The sequence below is a fragment of the Symsagittifera roscoffensis genome, chromosome 7 (genome assembly GCF_963678635.1).
Source record: "Symsagittifera roscoffensis chromosome 7, txSymRosc1.1, whole genome shotgun sequence".
Lineage (NCBI taxonomy): Eukaryota > Metazoa > Xenacoelomorpha > Acoela > Convolutidae > Symsagittifera > Symsagittifera roscoffensis.
Window position 1 is genome coordinate 16,821,080 of NC_087068.1, and position 23,183 is coordinate 16,844,262.

Sequence of the window (23,183 nt, forward strand, 5' to 3'; positions counted from 1 at the left end):
CACACTCTTTGTCAGCTATTGCAAGATAATAGTTGTGCAAATTCTATTGATTCTTCTACGTACCTATTTATTTGGCTATTATAAACTCAACATTATTCTAGTTTGGTTTTAGTCAAGGTTTAAGGAGATATCAGTTATCGCAGTTAGCAGTTTCTTCTTCATAAGACAGGACGGAACTGCTTGGAGTTCTTTCTTTTTGGGAAAAACAGTCGGCTGAACCTCCATATACTTAAGAGGTCTTGTTAGGCCGATTCTTCCTTGCCGTATCACTCAAAAATATGACCGAAGAATTCTAATACCGGACCCATCTCGGTTACACGGCAATGACGCAGACAAAAGAGTTGCGAGAAACCATGGAGCTATCTGAAAAACAACCGAGTAGCACGCAAGGCGGCGAAACTAGGGACCATAAAACATTACGAACCTCTTTTCCCATGAAGGTGAAGCGCGAATAAAATCTAGTTTATTCTTTGCTTTGAGCAACGGAAAAAGAAAAAATTCGGTCAACAACATGCCCATGCAAATCTTGAGTCAGTCAATTGTAAATTTTTCTATAACGCCCGTGGACAATTTTTCAAACGAGGAAAAAAACATTATCAACAAGATGCAACTCTAGAACTCATCAAACGGCGACAGAGAGCGTGAAGAATTCTTTATTCTCCGACCAGTAAGTCAAGCTTCCAAATATGACAGGACCGAAACCATCGAAGAGGAAGTCATACGAGACACATTCAGCGCAAAGATGCGTTATTCTGACATCCAGAGAGAACTCTGTATACGACCCGGAAAAAAGTACGGCCCGGAAAAACGGAAACGACACTATGAAATCTGCACTCCTACACGAGAACGGTTATATCAAAGCAAACACTCCAGAAACATTTTCTGATAACCTTTTAGAACATTTTCTGGCCCTTCACGAGATTGGATCAACGACAGAAGAAGATCATGAAGTTGTACGACTCACTGGCTGCCTGGTATACCAGTTCGCCAAATGTATTACGCAATGTTCCCAGTGGTGGAATCACTGACCTCGTCTTATCTTCGAGCAGTTCGCCAGAGCGCGGTATCAAAAAGGTGTCGGACATGGACTCAGATCCACAAAACAGGGAAGCTCAAGCACCAATCAAGGTTTACCGATAAATGATTAACTTATCTCAGGGGTTCCCATAGCAGCAGAGAAATAAATCAACTTACGCGGCTGGGCAAATAGAGTCAAACTTCGCCAACTCGAGAAACAAATCAAATGAAGCGAAACAAATCAACGAGGCCTAGAAACGTTGATTGACGGGCGTGCCGGGGCCATAGTAACTTCGTCATAAATAGCAGTTCCTGGTAACAGTGGGAACGACAAACAGGAGGCAAAGACACTAACGAGACGCAATGATGGATAACGTTGAATCACAGCTGTCGAATTCGTCGACCAGATAATAAGGAAAAAGCAAAATGCAGACACAATTCTTTGAAAGACCACAAAAGCACCGCGAAGAACGCAGAGCAACCCGTGCTACAGATAAACCAGTTTCACGAGTGGATATTCGAACTTCATCGTAATCCACGCCGTCGCCACGCAGAAAAAAATTGAAGAGGCCGAGATTTGCGCAGCTCAAACCAGCACAAGTTCGGAAACGAAACGATTAAAACTTTCATTTTTATGTCCTTTGACTCAAATTGTATACGGTGTATGTAATTTTTCCTAAACGTGAAGCTAAATTGTCCAACAATAGTTTTGAAGTTAAATGCTCAAAGCCTATGTTATCGCTGACAGCTTTATTGTTAACCATTATGTCAGATACCTGCCATTTGTCTATAATTGATGTTAAATAGAACTGCGCTATACTCACACTCTTTGTCAGCTATTGCAAAATGATAGTTGCACATATTATTCTGTTGATTCTTTAATGTACCTATTTACTTTATTATTAAAAGCTGAACATTATTATAGTTTAGCTTTAGTCAAGGTTTTAGAAAATATCACATAGACTAAGTACAGACATTCAGGCCTTTCCCAGTCACTGTCTGGTGAACAATTTGAACCGCCAGGTTATTTATTCCAGACTAAGAGACAAAAAACTGACACCGAGGCGAAGCTCAGCTTCGCACCACTTGCGATAACTGAAATGCCAAGTTCAAAAGATAGATCCAACGAAAAGTGAAACATATAAATTAATTCTGCCGAAGAAAACATAAGCTTAAATATCAATAAGCATCTCAAACTTTAATTGCACGCGTAGAACATACAGTCGGTCGCAGAGCCACAAATAACAGAGATAAAAGAATCAACACAGCCAAACCAAACTTATCAAATTTTTTTTCCAAAAAAAATTGACACTTTTCAAGTTTAACTCTTCTTAATGCATTATGGAGATTACATTAGATGGTGAATTAAGTTTTACCAAAAATTCTCCACGAGTTCAACCGTTCTCATAAATATCTACGAAAATAATAAGAATTAGATCACTTGAAAACTAAGCCGACGATTCAAGCCGACCGACATCAACGCCGAAAACCTACCGAACATTTTTTTGCACCAAGTACATTTACTATGCAACTATTAGCACGCAGCCAAGACACATATGCAGGCAATACAAGTAATTAATTTGCTTAAAATCCGGCGAAATGATATATAATAGAAAAACCATTTCGTTCATTCTAAGAACGAAGTTGTTAACAGGAGAAAAAAGTCTAGTACCCGGTTGCAACACCCCGTGAACAAGAATGAAAAAAAAAAATTAAAAACTTGACCGCAAAAGCGTCAAACTAATTTCACTTAAAAGAACTTGCAGACAATCTGAGAAAACTACAAAAGCCTATAAAAACCCAATTACACCAAACTTATCGATTATGAAGTTATTCCGCAACGATAAGAGAGCTGAATCCTAAAATCACAAAGACGCCTGAAATCTTAAAACTGGAGCTCCTGTAACAAAATTATTTAATCAAATCTCTAGTAACCGATTGCAATACCCTTGCTTATCGCGACAGTAAAAATACAAAAAATGATCCTGGAAAAAAGTGATGTTACTTTTCACTAAAAAAAATGAGCAAATTTTTGAGCGATAAATTTCAATTACAATGGAAATTTCTTAAATCAGACATGTTGAGGGAAACTTAGCCAATAAAAAAACTAACAGACAATAAATAGCCGGACAAGTAAAATTTTCCCAGCAAAAAATTTTGAATTTTCGAAAAAGTGAGGCACAGACGGATTAGAATCCAGAACTTTATCGTACCAAGCATGTGCGTTACCTCTACCCTAAACCAGCAAAAATAGTAGCAGGAACTTGATATGCTGTTCAACTAAACTGATGAAAAGAGCAGCACTGATGAATAGGACAGCAAGGACGAAAATGAAGTGTTCATCAGTGACAAAAATTGATATTTCGGCACTGTTGAACAATAACTTTATTTTCGACACTGTTGTTTTTCGGCATAGTTGAACGCAAATTTAGGGCAATAAAACAAGACCGACGTACAAAAGTGCCGAAAAAAAATTATTGCTCAACTGTGCCAAAAATCATTAATTTTCGGCACTGTTGAACACTTTTTCATTTTCGGCACTGTTGAACGCCCCCTGGTGCATTCTGGGAACAAAGTTTTTTACGGTAAAATGTCCAGTGTCCGGTTGCAATATTCTTGCTAATTGCAACGTGTATTAGGTACCATCCTTTGGCGACGATAGTGAAAAGAGAACTTACTTGAGTCGGAAGGGAGAAGATGATCGTTTAGGCTTCATTCCATCTCCACCAGAAGAGCCCTTCATTGGCGGATAAGACATGCTGATGACGAATTAATAATTACTGATTAACACCCAAAGCGTACAAAGAGGCACTAGTTTTTTAGCTGACAGAATGGTAACAAATAACAAAGTATAATACTGTACCCAATTACAACTCAACGGTAAAAGTCTGCAAATTTTAAGACATTTTCTTGTAATTTTAACGTAAAATCGAGTTTCTACTTAAATTCACATAAAAATGGACAGTATCTGTAGTTTGTAAGGTTAATCAATGTAAACAGCTATAAATATTCATTACTGCAGTAACAGAGAACTGTCTGTATTAAGTTTCAGAAACTACTCAAGAGTAGAGTTACTTCAAGATTAACTGGCCGCTGATTTTTATTCTTGCTTTTAACACGACAAGAACAAAAAATAGTTGATTAGATTGACTGAAATTAGTCAAAAGCTGAAAAGACTCAATAAAGCTAGAAATGACATTAGACGACTTTTGAAGGCTAAATAAATCTCAATTGAGGTAGCGTTAAGTTAAATTCAAGCAATTGGTAAAAACTCCAAGATAACGTAATTTGTACACTAATTCGTATCAAAATTGAAAGGCAGGTCGGTTGGTCAAGCGAATGTTAAACGTATTTGGCACGTTTTGTCGGAAACAAACAAAGGCTCTCTTTCTTCAAACATTAGCTAAGTATCGAAAAAAAAGAAACATTTATAATAACTGATTTCATGACCCAAACCAAAAATATAAATTAAGTCACAGATTAATTCTCGAAACAACCTTTGGTAGCTTTTTGTGGTTAAGAAATTAGTGTCATTGCTATTGCGGTCATTGCAAAAATAATAGGTCAAGTCGCTATCATTTCCCAATTAGAATCGAAACGCTAAATTTCATCACAATAAATTAATATTATCTAAGTCACTATTAAGTTACCCTCTGTCTATATAGAGAAACGATGTCGATATATTTTGAAGCTGAACCTCTTGGAGAACCTTTTAAATTTATTTAAGAGCTCTATTTTCAACGAAAAGAGATAAAAGATAATCTTGATCCGGATGTTCAGCTCACTTCCACACTCAAAAATTACAGCCTTTTTTTCAGTCTTTACATTTAAACGAGACTATTTGATGGTAAAAATCGACTTCTGGGCTCAATTTTAGGGAAGAAACAAAGCAATGTGGCCATGAAGGTATGTATGATGGGTAAGTCAGAAGAAACGGTCTGAATGAGGTTGCTTCTTTAGGAGAAATAGGTTGAACTCGGTCAGCAAGCTTGCTTTAACTACACCATTCACAGTCAGTTGAGTTGACTAGCCAGTGGAATTGTGTTGCATTTTGATGTTGAAACCGCCGTAAAGCCAGTTTACTGTGGGTAAGACCTGGAAAAAAAACAGTTCTGTGTTATTTTCCAATAATGATACCTTTTCTTTACATACCAGTTACAGTGGAGGAATATTTTGAGGCATATTTTCCAACATGGAGTAAAATATAAAGGATGATTTATTTTTGTAGGTTTATTAATTTTCTAAACATCTCAATTTGAATAATTTTGTCTCAGCTTCAAAATATGAAAAGTTCTTAAATCACCTTCTAAATAATGGTTCAATTGGTGTCACTTATTGTTTTAAATAACAAGCTTCAATGACAAAATTTCATATACAATCTTGTACATTCCTATTTGAGGTGACTTCTTTCATAATCAACCTTAATAAATGTATGTCTGCTGCTTTGTTAATCTACCAGATGTTTCGCACCCACATTTTGCTAATATTGTTTCTGTCATCAGTAAAAGGAATGAACAAACTAACAAAAATGAAAGGTATGACATCAGAAAGCAACAAAACAGCTTAATTCCCCTCAATTTTGCAATTTCGTATTTAAAAATAGCTGCTATTGTATTACCTTTCAATTTCTTTCCAGTTACGACCTACATTTGCGCTTTATATAGGTAGATACGTATCTAACCAAGTGCTTCAAACCTATTTTTATCATTAAAGGAAAAAATCGATGCGTGCGTCGCTACTCAATAATACAAAAAACACTTAATTTGAACAGCTGAATGGTAATTCGCCCTCTTGCAAAACTGAAACTCTTCGACAAAATTTTTCAAAATCGTCAAATAAACCGTTTTAGAGCAGAACTTGGTCTACACACTGCACTTCTGTAGTATTGGCACCAAAAACTTGCTATGTAGGATAAATGAAATTGAGAAAAATGTAATAGAAAATTGAGAAAAATCAAAAATTTTCTTTATCAAAAACTTCGTTCTTATTTCTTGATATTCTGAGATTCGTTCTTATTTTTTTAATTCTGAGACCTGCATTAATTCTATACTTTTTTTTTTCTGTTTTTAGATAATTTCTGCGACAAACGATGACGGTTGAAATTTCGTAATTCCCAAAATGCATCAAAAACTAGCTCGTGACGAACACTTACCTCAGAATTGCAACCCTAAAAAAAGAGTCTGGTAGCGTATAACTCAATCAGCAGCTAAAAATTCGTACATAATTCTCATCAATTCTAACAATTAAATCCCAATTAAAATCAACTATGAAGAGACGCAGTTATGTGAAAAACAAAATAAGAGGACTTTTTATAGTTTAGCCATGACGGCTTGAAGCTTTATATAGCACAGAGAGAACGCCACAAAAAATGAAAATGAAAACTGAATTGAAAATTTTTTTCAAGTTTGCCTTCCGAAAAAGGAGGAAAACTGAACTGCCGTTTTCAAAATTTAATGAGAACCTTAAAAATTTGACATAAATTGTTTGTATAATCAATAATAAATCAAAACCATATATTCTAACCCCCGATCTATGGAGTCTAATGTCTTCACAAATGCGCCATAGCGCCTTCCTGTCTCAAACACTAACTACTAATGAAGCTTACAAAAACCCTTGCTTTTTAATTGCCAATGCAAAAATGCTCAACTCTTTTGCAGCAAAAAGGCTAATTTGTTCAGCACTAATTCATGCGAGCTATGTTGGAAAATGTTATTTCGTTGAATAAAACGAGCTTTTACTTCCGTAAACATTGCAAGATATTGACATTTTCGGATGTCAGTATAACAACTTCTCACATACAAATAAAGTAAAATGCCAATTAACAAAAGCAAGTACGAACTTTTGAACTTTTTCACAACGCGGCTTATACCTTTAAACATAGTCAACTGACAGTTGGAAAAGAGTAATGAACGCAAGAAAACCGAAAAAAAACACTGTCAAAAAAATTTTGAATTCCAAAGAAAAAATAGACGCCCTTTAAGCTCTTTAAATTTCTAGAGCAAATAATGATTTGCGCTTTTTTGATAATTTTAACCCATTTTGAGAAAACTGGATCAAAAGGTAAAGTTTTTATTCCGATTTTCTAAATCTTAAAATCAAATTCCACTTTCGAAACTAGAAATTGTTCACGTCACTTTTAGCAGATGAATTTTGAATGAAGTCAAAAAGAGTATATATACCTTTGTGCATTCAATATGTATGAATGCACATCTGTAATTATTAGAGACTTTAAAGACTTTTCCTAAAAAAAACAAAACAAAAAATCACCAAGACCTATATGAGAGTCTTCACTACGTTCATTACTCTTAATAACTGTAACTTATACCAAGGTTAAGAAAACTTTTTTCACACAACTGGGAAAAAAATCGGCTTTTCAGTCAACACTAAATTATCTAGAGTCAACTAGTATCAATTTTGTCATCAGTCAACAATAGGATATCTCGACAAAAAAACTCGCTAATTCAAATGCTAAATAGGCACATAAATCATGAACAAACGAATCCAACGAACCTCCGCATTTCGTAGTCAGAACATTCAATTAACCAAACTGGTTTAATAGCCATTCTTTGGCAACCAACATGACACAGCGGGGGGTAAGATTCCCACCTAACGGGTTGAAATTTGTAGCTGGCAATCTCACTTTGATTCTTTTTTTAACACACCTGTGCGCAGGCAGGGCAGGTCAGAACTCTTGTCGGAACTCTTTGCAGTTTTTCGAAAAAATCTGCAATGATAAAAAAAAAGAACGAATTATAAATTTGATCACTTGAATACTGCAAATTCAGACCTTCCAATGAAAAAAAACGAATTGTCAAAAAATAGTCAAGAAAAATGTAGTTTTGCCATGTCTTTTTTTACAATACGTTACGTTTTTGACTTTTGATAAATTCAATAAGTTGATTTGAAATCCACTGATACTAATTTTGAGGACCAACTCAGCTTGCAAAATGAATTTAACCAGCGAGCTCAAAAAATTTAACCGTCAAAACCGCGAAAAATCAGAAGTTGTTTTGACTACCAGAAAACATTCACACAACCTAAAGGACTAACTTCGCAAAAGACTGGCACTTAAAAATGATTGGTTAATTCGTTGGATTTCTATCGATTAATTCGTCGATCGGTAGTTAATTCTAAAATAGATCTCCATTGACTCACCTTTGATGTGTTAACTCCGGTACATTTCACGTCATCCGTCCACCGCCGCAGTAACTATTATAAGCAAGCACCCAAAACCTCCAGTGCAGTTTGTGCATTTCTCTGAAAAAAAAAACGATCTTTTCAAAGGCATAAGGTCCACACACACACACACCTTTCAAAATGTCAAGGTGTAACTACAAAAAAAAAAGGCAAAAAATCTTTCAATGGGCTTAGATATTTTTCTTGGTCTTTAAATTTTAGAAAAAAGTATTAGGGCCATTAAAAAGCTTTTGGCTGTTTAAGCGGTTAGATCGTGACATTTTTAAGTAGTGTGTCCATGTTGGGAAAGGGGCTTTTCATATGCGGTTTCACCAGGTTTTGATGAGTAATTATAAGATGACCAGGATTACATTATTTGATGACCTCTAAAAATCAAATTAAATAGACGAAGCAGAGATTGGCTTCTTTTGGAATACAATATATATATCACAAAATTACTAATTAAAATTAAAAAACTACTAAATGTTACAAACATTTACGTCATATGAAGTGGTTTTTCATGGAAACAATCCATAAAACTAGCTGGATGTTCATAAAATGAGTTTCACAACAAACAAAAACCTAATTAGAAATGCTCTTCAAACAAATTGAACCCATGTGAAGGAATCATTATTTAAAAAAATAACAAAAAACAGGCAGTACAGAGCTGATTTAAACTACCCGGACAAAGCGAACAAAAGTTGAAAAACAAAATGCGTTTTTCTCAAATTGAGCTGACTTTAGACCACAAATGATGAATTTAGAACTTGCTTTGATATTTAATAGAATTATTAAAGTGCGAAAGTATTTTGCGAAACTCGTACCCAAAACTTCTAGCTAGTAAAAATTACATTCTTTTCGTTATCTAAAACTCAAAATCTTTCTTTAGAACACATTTTAAACGTTTTGTGTTAATTTTTGAAGATTTTATATTTCTGAAATTTTTTTGGGTTGGTGACAGGCTCCTTTTGTTTTAACTGTTTTATCAATGAACTTGACAGTTTTAGCGTAACTTTTGATAACCTTTTGATTACTTGAAAAAAATAACTTGGAAAATGTGATACTTTTCTCTCTGATGATGATCAAAAAGAGCCTCAACAAGCATTGAGAATCAATGACCAAGCGGAAACTAAGGCAAAAAAACTTGAGTTCACCCTCGTTTAGCCGAAAATGAAACTGCGGACAGAAAAAAATATTGAACCTATAAAAAATAAGTTGACTTGCGATACAAATCAAACATTGCATTACAAGATATTTAATAAACAAAAAACAAGCAAGTTTAATTAAGCTGAAAAAATAACTTGAAAAAAGGCCAAAAAAACTCATGCAAAAATTCATACATTTGTCCCAGAAAATAATCATAAACAACCTTAAAAAGCATTGAAAATCAATAATGGAGCGGCAAATAAGGCAAAAAAATTTAGGGCGACCCTCTGTAAGCCCAAAATGAAACTGTAGACATAGAAAATATTCACGCCACATGATTTTTCGAAGTAAAACTTTTACGACACATACCTCTGGAAACAGGTTTAAGCATGAAACATAATTCGCCCTTGAAACTGCGCAAAAAAGTTTGACTACGCCTATATAACATACACTTAACCCGTTTAACCGAAAAAAAAACCAAAAAATTATAAAAATCTCAAAGTTGATAAATTAAAAAAACTACAGAGCAACTTTCAATTATAGTATTAACTCTTTGAATCAAAATTTTTTTTTTAAAAAAGCAGCTTTGAAATAGAACCGTTTGAAAAACTGATCAGATAATATGAGCAGCATTTAAAACAAACGGAAAATCAGCCGACAGGAAACAGGAAGAAAACCACAAACCCAAAAATTCAACGTTCCTTCAATAACTATATTTGAAAAAATTAAATAATACCCCACATGAAAAAAAACAGTTTTAATTGAATTTTCAAGATATTGAGCATGTCAGCCTTTGAGCATGTCAAAATTGAGCATAGTGGCAGAAAGTGTAAGAAAAGTTGTTTACGGGAAAACAAAGTCTAGTTCCCGATTACAAGTCACTTACTCTCGCAAGTGAAATAATCACAATAATAAAGTTTCAAAACCATGCGCAATGGCTCAAGGAATCTGTTGCCAGGAACGTAAGATTCTTAAGCATTCGGATAATTTCATTCAAACTTTCAGTCTTATCCCATGAAACATATTGGGGGCAGTTGTCGTAGAAAATCAACAATTGAACACATAAAATGAGCAAATAAATTGGAAAATCTGTTTTGTAAATGAAACGATTCATTTAGCAAGTAGTTAGCTCTAAGGAGGCAAATTACTACCAGCAGAACATAGAAAAAAATCTTCTGAAACTTTTTGATTGCATTACAGAAAACAAACACCAAGAAAAGTTTCTCATGTATGTGACCCTCAAGCTGCGTTGAAACAACAGAACCTTCCAGATTAAACCCCAGACTCGATTCAACAAAAAGTAACAAAAACAGTGGCAAGAGGGTGCATGAAAAAGTAATCTGCTGCATAAGCAAATCAGATTGGTTACATCTCGCAAAAAATCAAAGAAAAGTTGACCGATCTCTCGGAGGATTCAGATTCCTTCTACGAACATTTTTTCTACATAGAGGCGAAATGTAGCATCACCCGTGATAAAAAACAAAAAAAACAATGCAGCTAACCTAAAAGGCGCAAGCTAGTAAAGCAAAATTAAGGAAAATAAAAAAATCAAGAAACACTTTGATACAACCCCTGATCCGAAAATTGAGCTAAAAAATTTTGAAACTTGGGGTTTTAAGCATCGCATCCTTATTGAATCAATTTTTTTTCAATTATTATGAGGCAACAAATATAATTCGACACCATTCACACGGAACAAGCTTAAAATTAAAAACACAAATATTATGAATTGGTTTCTAAGCAACAAAAATAAAAACTTGATGAGACCGGCGATTTCAAACGTGGACATGTTTAAAAAATATTTGTAAGACATTTCAACAGAACAGATACGCCAACTGCTGACCCAAATGACTGGTTGAACTAGTTGCTAAACTGGAAAAAAAAGTTACTCATTCCGATTCGATAACTCACGCTAAAATCGAAAATGCAAACAATTATTTGATAAATAAGAAAACTACCATCTTTCCTAGAGAATGTGCAGCAATTATTTTTCTCTTCAAACGACGCAAAATTAGCTCACTAAGCCGATTAAACAAAAACCGAAACTATTTAGGCCGAAAGCAGCTTTAAGAAACAAATAACAGGATAAAAGTCAGGGGTAGTAAAAAAAATCACAAGAGTAAATAAAAAATCTAAGACTTTTGCAGTCCAAGGAGTAAACCATTTTCACAGATACCAAAATATTAAAACGAATTATAAATTACGCTATCAAGTGACTTTGTTTCAAACTTTTAACCACGCAAAAAGTCTTTAATCCAATTTAATAAGGCTTACTATTCGCATGCGTAAAATCTACGATTGAAAAATCCTCTAAAACAGCAGGTTTCTTTTCCTGCTCCAAAAAATTGTTATTTCACATTTCTACCAAAAAACAAAATAGTCTTAACTCATACAGACAATGATTTTATCGCGCCAGTTGCCAAACCTGCTGCTAAACAAAAGCGAGAAAACGGCAAAAAATAGCTCTAAAAAGCCAGTAACAAACTGAAATAAGGAACAGAAAAAAGTAATACTACTTGAAAACAAAAACTTTTGCCATATGCCGGAATCGTACCTCCAACCTAGAAACACAGTGTCTCACCTCGTCTCAACTGCACCAAAACTGGCAAATACTAAGGCAGCTGCAGTTGCTAGTAAACTGCCAAGGCTTTGCAGCAAAAGTGCTACCAAATGAAACTATTTCAATATGCCAGCATTGAACCACCCAACATATAGCTTAGGAGTTTCACGTACTCGTATCCGCACCACGGTCGCTTGGAAATACTCTAACACTAGCCGCCAAAAAAGTAGAGAGATGCATTTAAATTGCCAATGTTTGGAACTATACCAAAAGTGCACCAAATGAGCACTTCTATTTGCGACTTAGGTTTTAAAAAAAGTTGTTTCGTAGTAAAAACGCCAACCCAAATTCATTTTTCGACGGGCTGAGCTGTTGCGACTGTTGGTACCCGCTTCTTTAAAGCGCTGTATTGTTTCTATTTTGATGCACTACCTTGCACCCCCACAAATCTCTTGCGCAACCTGATTCTTCAGGTACTACCTCAAAACTAATTTGGAGCCTTAATCACAAAATCAGCACTTATCTATTTTAATTTAACAATCAACATCCAAAGTACTAAATGATAAATCTTCTACACTATTGCCCAATATACAACAAAAATATTGAGAGACTATCTTCTTTTCATTAGACGTCCAAAATGTACATGTTTTAAAATTGGTAAAGATATAATTAACATCAATTCAGAATTCAATTTACATTCATTTGCCAAAATTGCTGAAATCGACTTTCAATTGAATCGAAGGTTGTTTTGCCGCTTGGCTCGCTGGTTGATCCGCTTTGCTTTTCGCTGAATCTGGAGAGAAACCTACAGCAACAGTGCGTTTGACAGCCGTTCCGACACTTTCTTTCAATTCCGGATCTTTCGCAAAAATTGATCTTATTTGTTCAGAATAAGCAGCGCTAAGTCGTTTCAACGTTTCAATGCAGTAGAGGTATAACTGGCTCTGGTTGTTATACACGCCCATGATTTTACTAAGCACTTTAAGTAAGTGATACAACATAGATTCATGCGCAACGTTAGCAGACCCATTGATCACTTCTGATATAAGTGGCAAACCTAAGATTAGTAGTTCTATTTCTTCCTTCAAGCAAAGCCAATGGTCTGGATTTTCTTCCCCAATTTCCAATAGCTCCGCAAAAACACTGGACAAAATAGGCTTGCAAAACTTAATAGCCACAACTTTTTTATTTGACCTCAATAGAGATGAGATCACTTTCAGATGTTGTAACTTAACCGCACTTCTGTTACTCTTCAAAAGTGGCGTTAGAAAAGCAACACTGCGTTCTAAAATAATGGAGTTCACTGTAATCTTCTCGGGGAACGAGAGGGTTAGAGTCGCGAATGAGAGCAAGCAACGACTCGGATCGCACTCCTCTGAATTTTCAGCAAAGTCCAGAACCGAAAGGTAAGTAGAGGTCAACACTTTGGTCCACATTTTAACCTTCATTTCTCGGTCCTCCTCAGTTTTTGTTTCATGTCCACTTTTTTCCTCAGTATTTTCGGTTTCAGTTTCTTCATCTGTTTTTTCTTCGAAAGTGAGCTCCGATGTTGCAATTGATTTGATACAATGCAATAGTGCACTTAATGCATTAGCAGAACAATTAGTCGTGCAAGATTCTTTCAGCGCACATATAAGCATATGCAAACTTGCTGTTTTCAATGCTACTTCATGCTTTGGATGCGATAAACTTAACATATTAGGCCAAATTTCACAAGTTGCTGCAACTAATTTTGCCGACGGGTCTTTAAATTTTTTGACCGGTCGGATATTAGACACTGTTAACGTTTCACGCAAGCTCGGCACATGTCGCGTGAAAACGCACGATAGAATTTCAAGAAGAACCTTCATCAAGCTTCCATCGTCTAAATTACAAGTGGCTTTAATACTTTCATTCAATAGCGCGCATTTCGAAAGTGCTTTCACCGATTGCACAAGAAGGTCTAAAACTTCAATGTCTCCACAAGACAATGCAACTTTGAACAAAATCTGAGCTAGTTCTACTACTTTTGAATCAGTTTCATTTGATGCAACGTAAATCGCAACTTGAGGTTGCTCTAAAAGCTTCACCAACGACTTGAGACAAAATGAGATCTTCAGGGGATCCTGAAGAACTGCTGATTGGGATAATGGAACACTTGAAAGGCCCATTAAAAGGTGAATATCATTTATCAAATCACTATCTAGAAAGTAAGTTTTATCATCTGTTTCGCGTTTCACAATTTTTCCATCTTGAACCGCTTTTGGTAACATATGTGCGGTGAAATACAAAGTTGCACTTGAGAGTAAATTCCCCCAACTTGCCTCGCGAACTGTAATCGGAACTTCGTCGCTAACTACTACATTTCCATGCGACAACGCAAGACCATACTCTTTGAGCGCTTCGATCCACATCGAGTATAGATTCGATAATTCAGGTCTGACCAATTCTAGCAAACTTGAAGAGGTACTTCCACTTTGTTCACTATTTTCGCCGTTTTTCTTCAGCTCGATGCCCAGAGCTACGTAATACATATCAGCCCATGCTTTCAAAACAGCTAGTCTTTCACTTGTTGCTGATACTTCACTGAAGACAGCTCCCGCTCCCGAGGACCGCGCATTCTGTGCTTTTGAGAGAGAAGTCACCAACAATTGATGGATTCTTCGAAGGTCTACAATATCAGTTGCGATTCCACTTGTGATCCAAATACTACATAAATTACATGCTTTTGATAAAACATGCGGCGATCCCTCGCGTAAAAATGCAGGTCTCAAAGCCGCTCCGAATTGAGCTTGGTATTGTTCCAATAGCGGTTGATCATCGAAGTCCGGATCCCTAGCATCACTGAATCTTTTAATGAGTTCTTCTAGAACTTTCAGACCTTCGATTTGCAGATGGTCGTATGATGATGTTGCAGCCATGAAACCAATACGTACTAGTTCTTGAATATGAGTCACTAAAGGATCCACACCGTCTTGACTTAACATTGCTTCGCTTAGCAAAGATCCATCAGGAGATTGATGTGACAAAGCATTGGCTATCTCACTTGCTTTACTGTTCACGTCGTTTGTCGGTGATGCGAGTGTGAATATTTTTTGCACGCATTGCACGGCGAACGCTCTTGTATTGCACCTCTGGTGTAAAGTGGTGCTCGTTTCTTTGTTCACGGGCTGGAAACTGGTGTCATCATCCTCGTCTTCTTCGTTGCCTTTCGGCTCTTGTTCCGTTGCCTCTTCGCCCGTGGCTATGAACAGTACGTTTCTCAGTAGAGTAAGCCAACCTGTCAATTTGTAAATGGCCTGCGAGTTCAGAATCATCAGAATAGTGTCCTAAACAACAAACACTTTCCAATACAGTATTAAAAACTGACAGCACTTTTTCTTGATGAAATCTATACTAGTCAGTCAAAAAAGTGCAACTTTTTGGTTTTAATTTGCACTACCGACCGCTTAAATATGCAGCTTGATCCAAACTATAAAACAATTCAGCGCACATCTTCATAGTAAAGTAAATGAGATCACGACTTTCTCCATCCGGAAAATATTAATTAATCTATGAAAATGGTTTTAGTTACCTTTACGTTATTCTGCATCGTCAAATCCGCTTCCTTATCCAACATCGTAAACAAAGCAGCTTCCAACTCCAACTCACTAGAGTACGTGTCGCCCGCACTAGCAGGCTCCCGTGTTTCTGCAAAATAAGCAGCTGCTAATTGAGATACTTGGTCGGCTTGTCTCTGTGATAACTGTTTCAAACAACTACACGAGACTTGTCTTAGAACCAAACAGCTGCTCGTTAGATTCTTACAAACCAGATTCACTAAAGAATTCAGAGCGGCGTGTCTTGGTGTGAACAGGTGCAGCTGCTGATAACATGAGATCCCCTCTGCAATAACCAGCAAGTTAGTACTTCCAAGTAGGAAGTCACTTGCAAGTTGACACGATGATCGGATACTTGAAATCTGAGGTGCATTACCCTGTAATTCGGGTCCTAGAATAGTTATCAACGATACGACGCATTTTCCAATATACCGGTGGATATCTTTGGCCGAACTTGGAACCGTCATTAGAAGATTGATCATCAGTGCCAAGATATGCTCGACGTAGGATCGAATCATCACTCCTCCAGAATCTGTTATCAGTGCCAGCGAGTGCAACGCCCAAACTTGAACCGAAGTATTACTCATATCTTGGGCAAGTGCCAGACATATACTGATACTTGTGCTTAAATGCTGCCCAGCGCCTATACCTCCTACATATCTGTGGACGAACCCTAACGTTAATGCATTGCCCATTCGAATCGTTGGATCTCTCGAGAGTTGAATTTTGTCAAAGCATGACTGACTTATTCTAGCTGTGAAGGTATTATCAGCTATAACTTGGGCTAAACGACCAACACATTCAGCTGACGCACAACGTATGATATCGGAGGGATCCCCGAGCAACGACAGCAGTAGCGTCAGAATCAACTCTTGAAGATCTTGACTTCCGATTGGTGTTTTACCTTCTGCCATTGTTTTCAAACACGAAAGCAAGACAGTCAAAATATTGATTTGAACCGATTGTTGCTTCACCGATTTATTCAATTTGAGACACTCGACAAAATGCTGCATGATTTTAATTCGATGTTTCACAGCAGTAGCGCAGAATATCTTACTGAACAGGCTTACACTTGAATCAACGACTGCTATCCCAAGAGGCAACGGTCCTGGTGAAGAAAACCGATACTTTTGAAATTTCCGAGCAGCGTAAATTGACACAGGATCATGTTCTAGCGTGCCACATGAAATTGCATTGTTAACGGGAAGCATTTGCTCTTCAATTTCCTGGTGATCGCTGTCGGTTCCGTTGGCGCCTAGCAATATACTGTTATATTTATGTCCAACTTGATCCAAGTACGACGTCGTGATTGCTGACTGCTTGTCCGTAAGAGCAAACTCATTTATCAAAACTCTTATCAACTGAGTTATAAACGATTCATAACATTCCGGAGGTAGTTGACCCAAGACAAGAAACAACCGCAGTCTGAAAAAAGCAGCGCTGACTTTCAAGTTCTGAGCAGCAGACGCTTTCACATTGACAGGAAGGTTAGCTAGCATCGTTAAAGCACATTCTAAAGGAGCTAGCATTCTTCTAGTGACGTCATCTGATACCAGTTCTGAACAGTTTTGAAGAAACGATTCCATCGCGCATAAAGCTCCAGCGCGACCCTCAAGAACGACTCGCCAGTTGAAAACGTCAAATTTCGTTTTCTCAGTTTCAATTTCTTTAGTTGACCTTGGGAACGCATTTCTCCACAGCAGCAACAGTTTTGACAAAAAATGACGAACTGTGATTGATCCAAGATTCATCAACGCGCCTATAATCATCCATCCACATTGGGTTCTAGCAAGAGACATTCGACTGTTCTGAGAAGCAGTTCGAAGTAAATCTTCAGCAATTGAGAAAGCGTTCTTCGCTTTTATGGAGGGAACTCCGAGTTCCGCGAGAGGTACTGCTCCTAAGATGGCAGTCAAAGCATTACTGTACCCGACTAGAGACTCAGGGTTGTTTTTGGCAGCTTCGATCTTTTCTTGAGTAGTATCAATCAGGACTGTAAGCTGAGCTGGAACAGCTATGACAATGCACCTAAAATAGAGAAACCATTTAACTTTTTCAATAACTCTAAAATCAAGAATCAAAACCTATTCATTATCCTCAGACTTCACGAAAAAAAAGCCTCAATCAAAAAGCCATGACTTAGTTCCCCATCATATATACCACCAAGTTTCAAAAATTGAAGTCTTCTCTATAAGATTGAATTCTGTTTTCGATCCATCAAAACAAAAAAAGAGCAAGCATTTGAAACTGTTACCTCAGACACCACGCAGCTGCTAGGCTCACAGCTGAAGCAGGATATAGCAAAGACGAAACTACCGTATTCACAGCACCTGTTGCATGTTCAGTGAAGAACACCGAAATCGAAGAGCCCTGCAGCGAGACCAGCGACGAAACTTGATTCAGTATGCATATGATAACATGTTGAGTAATGGTAACCACTTGCTCGGTTGCATCAACGTTCACATGTTGCATTCTTCCAGCTAGAATCTTAATGAGCTCCTTCGCAGCTTCATTTTGAGATTTTTCGCCGATGATTTGATTGATCACATGGCTTAGAATAAAGTTTACACTGCGTCTACAGTACACCGCTTCAATGTGAGAGCTCAGCATTTTGGGATTGTCAAGCAGAGTTAAAGTGTGGTTCACTATAAATTTAACGTGTTTTTCAACCCAGTGTTTCCCAAGAGCATCGAAAAATGCGATGTAACTTTCGACGATTCCAACTCGCACTGACGCGCTCGATGCTTTAAAGAAACAAGATGCCAAAATTCCAAAGCAGTCTTCGGTAGAAAGCTTTTTTGTTGACTGATTTGATGTCATTTGTTTCGGTATAGGTGCATTTGACAATGTATTGAATGTCATCGTCTTGGATGGCGGCAGCATGGAGACTAACAACCTAGACAGGACTGATGACACTGCTAGGCGGACGTCATAGTTACTACTTTCAAGAGCCTTGCAGCAAACTGTGACCAGGTTTTCAACATCAGCGGAAACTACATTAGACGCGTTTGGAATCAAACTTTCAAGAAGTTTCATTGCACTGATACGCACGTTCATGCTTTTATCGCTGTGAAATGACTTTGCAGTTTTGTACACATCTCGATGATAGGAGGTACACATAGCTCCTAAACTTGCCATTATTGCGCCTAGACAAAGCAAACTACTCGACCTGAGATCTCCATCGTTTGACTTAGTATTTCTGAGTAGCATCTGTATCGTGTCGGCAAAGGTATTGCCCATCATTCGGCCCAAAGTTGCGTACATCCCGAAGAAGACGTTAATTACACAAATCTTTATTTTTACATTGTTAACAGTATCGTCTTTTACCCTGAGTCTTTCGTTGCAGGACTCGATGAACGCATACAGCCCAAACGTCTCTCCAACATTGAACAGCAAAGCTGCTGTCTCTCCCAAAGATTTCTGAATAGCAGAACTTTGGGGCACAGAAATCAATGATAGAAGCTGTTTTTCTAAACGCTCCTGACACTGCTTTATTTCTTTCTTATCCAACCCTGGCAGCACTTTTCCCAAAAACTTTAACCATTCGTAAAGAAATAGATCGCGAGTAGCTGTTGGCATGGATTTATGAGCATTTTCGTTGAAAGTTAAGCTATGTGCAAGCTCCATCCCTGAAAATAAATATCAATAAACACGGCCGAAACGGAATTCACAACCTTTTACACCCTATTCAATGACATCAGCAGCTACGCTTTTAACGAAAAAGTTAACTGTACAAATTATATTTCAAAACAAAAGAAAAACAAGACTGCTCGTATCAAGGCGAAGCCCTGAATGTTCCGACTGCCTTTTAAGGTTTTATGGAGCAGTAATAACATTAAAAAATTAAATGTATTAAAATAAAATGAAATCTTTTTTTCTAAAATTTGAATTTTTTTATGAAAATCATCCCCCCACTAGCCATATAAAGTAGAAAAGGATGAATTTCGCTCCTTATAACAAATCAATTACGGCAAATTAACTTCTTTCAACCAATTTGGAACGATTTTAAGACGGATTAACTCTCCGCTTACGCGTTAATAGCGCGAAATATATCGCGCGTTAATTGTCCCAAATTGGCCAAAATGACAACCTTTAAGCCCCCATAACTTTACGAAATATGATCACAGGTGAAATATCTTTTCAAATTTGAGGTCAGGGCAACAATACCTTTTGAATGATATAAAAAATTCCGTCAAAAATGGCTAGTTAAAAAGTCGAAATTTGTCTGAAGAAAAAAAAACCCACCCCGAGCACAAATATTCCGTTACTTTCGTATCGAAAGTCGGAACAAAAACACATCTGAATACAAAGTTCCTCCCAATTTTCAATAGTCGGAGCAAAGATTGGCTTGAAAATTTGGCTGAATCAAAGGATTATTCTCAAACATTAAGGAGCCTCTATTTCTTTCAGGTGATAGAAAACTAAATTAGTTAGGAAAGAAAAAAAGAATCATTAGAAACAATCTTGGCACAATATGATCTTTTTTGATCACTTTTTTGCTAATAGTAACTTTTAATAAAAGAAGCACCGGTTAGCAATTTTTCTTCGAAATCATAAAAACAAACAAAACTAGTTTACCATTTTTCTTCAAAGATAACAACAAAATTAAAATTTCCACTCAATAACCGAAAAACATTTGTTAAACCAATTTTCGAAAAAGATCATTCGGACGAACCATATAAGCGCAGACTTAAGTCGGTTAGGTTGCAAACTCAAAAATTTCCGAAAAAAAAACTTGAAACAAATGATCGATTACCTCTCGAAGGATAACCGTACAAAGAAAACACATTTTGGGATTTCAGCATCAAACTCAAGCATAGATGAAGTACTATACTGTACTGAACTATTTGGAAACGCACTTGGCAAAAATACATTTTATTGCAGCCTCTTTTTTGATCTTTTATAAGCATTTGACTGACAAATTCCGATCCTATCTTGAAACCCTTAAGATAAGTTTGAAAACCTAGGATTCTCACGAAGCTCAAATAATAAGATTGAAAATTTTGTGCGCGATAGACTTAAAAAACCAATTGTTAACAACACCGAATCGAATACGATAGATTCATTTCAAACCGTTCGCATGGCAGTCTTGGAACAATCTTTTTCAAACTTAAAATAAACAACTCGAAATAACAATTACCAAACTATTGCAAAATCGTTAAATACACTGATGATACAATGCTTTTTGTCAGAAACGAAAACTCAGAACAAGCAATAAGCGACTTTGATTACTACATTGAAAATCGTACAAAATTTCAAAACAAAGCCACTAAAAGTGAAAATTAACAATACAGAATTCATTATAACCAGCCAAACAAAAAGATAGAAAAAATTTCATTTTCACTTAAACTCAAAAAGATGGAAAAAATTTCATTCATACTAAAAAAGAATAAAAGAAAAGCCAGTCGTCAAATAACCATTCGTCAAAGAAAAACCATTCGAATTGTAATCGGTCAAACTTTGAATTTCTATAAGCTAATTGGAATAAGCTAATTGTTAGCCTAATTGTTGTGATAAACTTATTAAATAGATCATATGCGCGCTGGGCTTTCCTCTTCTGGTTATCTTACCAAATCTCGCCGTCCCAGCCGTAGGCGAGTGAAGTTTCCCTGGCGTAACTAGACGCAAGAAGGAGTGAGCTGGTGAATCGACCTCCAAATCGACGTCAGGTTGTACCACTCCTTTTTTTCCATCGCCTTTGCCTAAGCAATTTTAAATCCTAAGTGAAAGTATTCATAAATCACCCCAAAGAGCTTCCTTTCTCGCCCCATTGTCTGTGTTTCAGGTAGATGCCGCGATTCCAGGCAAGACGCATCCCTGAGTTCTCACAGAAACTAGTTATCGGGACTTCAAGGACCAAATATATCAAACCAGCTCTAGTAAAATCAACAATTCACTCCTACCGCGGCGCAACGCTTCATGATCTGTTTGAAACAGTTTTGAAATACAGACCAAAGCGCCTAAATACATTAACAATAGTTGCTCGATACAATGACAACAGGCTGCATCCACAAGAATTAGAACAGCAGTGGAAAAACTTGATTAACCTCGGCACTAACAAGTTTCAGCCCAAGACACTGATCATGCCCAAAACAATTCAGAACTGTAATAATTCCGAAGTAAACCGCAAAATTTATATTCATAATCATGTGCTGTTTAATTTGATAAATGGATTTGTACACCCCCATACACTTATTGTTTCACCTAACCTCAACCTAAATCTAACCCCTCAAATGTTCTGCCGTGATGGTATCCATTTCTCCTTCTACGGTAATGATTTCTTTACAAATAATCTTGCAAATTTAATCTATAAATTCTCTCGCTAACTTGACACCACCGTCCTTCCTAAAATGGCTACTCAAACACACTGCCTTATTTGTAAAAACAGCTTGCGAGGCGGAGGTGTTTAGTGCTTCACATGCCCAGGCTACATGCATGTAAAATGCAGCGGCCTAGCCCGCCGCAGTGATCACTATGACGATTTCAGTTGTCATCGCTGCACCTCCCAATTTCATTCAGCTAACGATAAGCATGAATGCAATCCCCCAACCCTAGCTACAACCACGCTACCCCAAATGCACCCTCACCCTTCCACTGCCCCACACTCACAAAACTCAGGAGAGTCTTCCACTATAGAACCTAGAACAATACAAGACCCATAGTCAAACCCCTGTCCAGAACTCATAGAAACCACCAGGCAAATATACACCGAAGTGGTCCACTGGAAACCGGTCTTTATGATCTTGTCAAAAAATAAAGTTGGTTATAACTTCATTGAAACCCTCAATAGAACTTTGAACAGCCTAATAGAAAACAACGAAAATACCTTCGCAATGCACGCAGCAATGATTTTTCCACACTTACTACTGTGCAAAACAAAGTCCGAAAATGATGGATCTTTATCCAAAACAAAAGCAAGACGACTTAAGCAATGGCAAGACGGAGACCTGGATGGACTATATAACGAAGGGAAGGCGCTGCAAATGCGCTTGTTGAAAGGAAGTAGAAGAAAAGCTGAAACTGAAGCACAACAGTTCAACAAACTAATGAATACTGTAAAAATATCAAGCGCAATTGCAAAACTAACAGACACATCCAAAGGCGTTCTTTCGCTCGACGAGATCGTCAAAGGTAAGACAGTAGACCAGACTCTCATAGAGAAGCACCCACCATCTAAACCAATTGATGAGAACTATATTACACCAGTCTCAAACGAAACAATTCCTTTCCATCCATCGATATTTGATCAGATAAACGGTCAACATATCAAGAAGGCAGCCATGAGAACGCACGGATCGCATGGACCATCTGGCCTCCATGCAAATGAATGGAGACGTATTTCAACACACTTCGGGCAACAATCAGTTGAGATTTCAAAACAATTGCTAAAATTGCCAAAAAAAAATTGGCCACCGAAGAACTAAATCCATAACTAATGGAACCATATAACGCATGTAGATTAATACCCTTAGATAAGAATCCAGGAGTAAAACCCATAGGCATAGGAGAAGTTAAGCGTAGGATAATAGGGCGAACAATAACCAAACGCCTAAAAAACGAACTCATGTCGCTCGGTTCGAACTACCAACTCTGTATAGGACAAAAATGCGGCATTGAATATGCGATCCACACGCTAAGAGATCAACACAGCAAAACTTTGGCCGATGCTGTTTTACTGATAGATGCCGAAAACGCTTTCAACTCGC

The 23,183-nt window shown here is 37.0% G+C and overlaps 2 protein-coding genes across 3 annotated transcripts in view; both read right to left on the reverse strand.

Annotated features, from left to right (window-relative positions):
- LOC134850921 (mucin-3B-like) overlaps positions 1 to 8,276 on the reverse strand; it is a 69,021-nt gene extending 60,745 nt beyond the window's left edge. For both annotated transcript variants that reach the window (XM_063866725.1, XM_063866723.1), the window contains exons 1-2: positions 8,173 to 8,276; positions 3,696 to 5,112 (exon numbers count right to left, since the gene is read on the reverse strand). In XM_063866725.1, coding sequence (XP_063722795.1) covers positions 3,696 to 3,775 — 80 coding nt within the window. In that variant the 5' untranslated portion in view covers positions 3,776 to 5,112; positions 8,173 to 8,276. The remainder of the gene's footprint in view (positions 1 to 3,695; positions 5,113 to 8,172) is intronic.
- A 4,211-nt stretch (positions 8,277 to 12,487) lies between these two features.
- Positions 12,488 to 19,104, reverse strand: LOC134851196 (HEAT repeat-containing protein 5B-like). Its single transcript, XM_063867166.1, has 3 exons — positions 17,732 to 19,104; positions 15,453 to 17,505; positions 12,488 to 15,207 (listed from the first exon to the last, which is right to left on the reverse strand). Exons 1-3 carry the CDS (start codon positions 19,102 to 19,104, stop codon positions 12,598 to 12,600), a joined length of 6,036 nt encoding a protein of 2,011 aa, XP_063723236.1. The 3' UTR covers positions 12,488 to 12,597.
- Positions 19,105 to 23,183: the final 4,079 nt, after the last annotated feature.